This window comes from Gadus chalcogrammus, chromosome 8, assembly GCF_026213295.1.
Source record: "Gadus chalcogrammus isolate NIFS_2021 chromosome 8, NIFS_Gcha_1.0, whole genome shotgun sequence".
Taxonomy (NCBI): domain Eukaryota; kingdom Metazoa; phylum Chordata; class Actinopteri; order Gadiformes; family Gadidae; genus Gadus; species Gadus chalcogrammus.
Window position 1 is genome coordinate 26,896,823 of NC_079419.1, and position 1,906 is coordinate 26,898,728.

At 53.9% G+C, this 1,906-nt stretch overlaps 1 protein-coding gene across 1 annotated transcript; it reads right to left on the reverse strand.

The window, feature by feature from the left end:
• Positions 1 to 587: 587 nt before the first annotated feature.
• LOC130387974 (endonuclease/exonuclease/phosphatase family domain-containing protein 1-like) lies at positions 588 to 1,364 on the reverse strand. The gene has a single exon (XM_056597267.1). It carries the CDS (start codon positions 1,338 to 1,340, stop codon positions 588 to 590), a length of 753 nt encoding a protein of 250 aa, XP_056453242.1. The 5' UTR covers positions 1,341 to 1,364.
• Positions 1,365 to 1,906: the final 542 nt, after the last annotated feature.

The following is a 1,906-nucleotide window of genomic DNA, read 5'->3' on the forward strand; positions in this document are numbered from 1 at the left end:
CGCCTCTGTCACCAAATACACGTTCATTTGCGCGGCTCCTCTGCTGCGTCTGCGTGTGTTTGTTTTGCATTGTCATGAGTGGAACCAGTCTGAGCTGATAACCTGTAATAACCCCGCTGCCGCCCTCACACCGCCAGCACGGATCTGGGCTTCCTCCGACAGCCTGCAGACGAGTGGGCGTGTCCGTGTAGAACGTCTCCCTCTCTCAACACAACCATCATGGGATCTTGTGATTGATCGCAAGCTAGTGCTGTGCAAACACACACGCCTCCACGCAACCTTTACAGGCTGCTGGGCCGGACGCCTGGAAGTCAAACGGCTGCACTCACTGGAGATGGGCATGAGACATATGGTCTTGGGGGCCTGGGGGGGTCTAGACCAACATGTAGGTCTGGGGGTCCAGACCCAGGGTAGACATGCAGGTCTGGGGCTCTGTGTTCAGCTTGGCTCAGAATGTTAGTTTGCGTTGCCTAGCCGGTTAAGTTATCGTACATGAAATCCCCTGACACCAACGTGTTTACACACAGGAAACAACGTGTCCCAAGAAGACACAACATGTTCAGCGCAAACCCTCACGTTAGTTGTATTCACTCGTTCTCCAGTAGGGTCATACACACGACCTCTTTGACGCCAGGGTTGTTGGCCTTTTCACTGGAGCAGCGCTGAAGGTCCCAGGTGGCCAGGCGCACCTTGGCCCGGCCGTCCCGCGGGCCCGGGGCCGGTGCCACGCGGGGCCGCAGGGACACCATCTGCGTGGGTCCTCCCGGCGGGAGGTCGAGGTCGTCGCTCCGGAGGCTGAACGAGGTTGGGCTCGGATGGGACCGACCCGTGTAGGTCAGCCCGCCTTTGGTATTGGTGGACAGAGTTCTTGAGCACTCCACAAACACCTGGAAACGGATCTTGTCCAGTAGGGAGCAGTTTATGTGATCGACCCGAACCAGGTCCTCGATGCTCTTGAACGGACCGTGTTGGGTCCGATAGGCGGCAATGTTCCGGGCGATTTTCTCCGTGATGCCGCGGATGCTCATGAGCTGCGGCGGGGTGGCGGTGTTGATGTTCATGCCGCTGCAGGAGGACATATGCTCCGGGTCTCTCCGCAGGGAGGACGGGGAGTGCTGCGACGAACTGGTCCTACTCGACACGCAGATCTCCACTTTAATAATCTCCAGTTTGGTGGCGCCTATCCCACTCACCAGCGCTAGGTCCTCCACCTTCTTGAAGCCCCCGATGCAGTCCCGGTACTCAACGATGCTCCGCGCCACGGGGCGGTTGACCCCGGGCAGGGTCATGAGCTCTTCCTCCGTGGCCGTGTTGATGTTCAGCCGCTCGTGGTTCACCATAATTCTCCTGACACCACAACTCTATCTCCCTCCTATTGCCATGGTGTCTCCCCCTATTAGGTGGTTGCTGTTCTCCCTCATGGCTAGCTGGCTCAAAATTGTACGGAAGTGGTCCGAAACTGTTATCCATTGTTGTTATGTTGCCTATGTAGTCTATGATGATTAGAACGTCTGTCTACCAATTCCTACGTCACGCTCGAAAACGAGCGTTTGAGATGCGGAAGTAAAATTGTATCACAAAAACGGCTCAAGATGCCACTTGTAGTGTAGAATTATTAATAAAAACTAAAAAATCGTGTATTCAAATTTTTTTCCTATATGATTCTTCACTGCAGTATCTAACTTCCAATACGCACTTTAAAGGCGATTGTACTTCCAGCAGGAATTAGCTCTGGGTCCTTCCCTAATAGTTTCACTGCCCCCAGATTTCCATTTAGACCATGTTTGGGTCTGATCTCCAGAACTTTTAGAACTGCTTTGTAGCCACACTGCACTGGCAGGTTAAAATCGTCAATTTGGGGTGTGAGGACTGAATACAACACGTCAAGTGTGTTGGTGCCAATGAG

Bases quoted from the DNA above. Each gene is read 5' to 3' on its own strand.
- LOC130387974 (XM_056597267.1), bottom strand. From the start codon at position 1,340: ATGGTGAACCACGAGCGGCTGAACATCAACACGGCCACGGAGGAAGAG.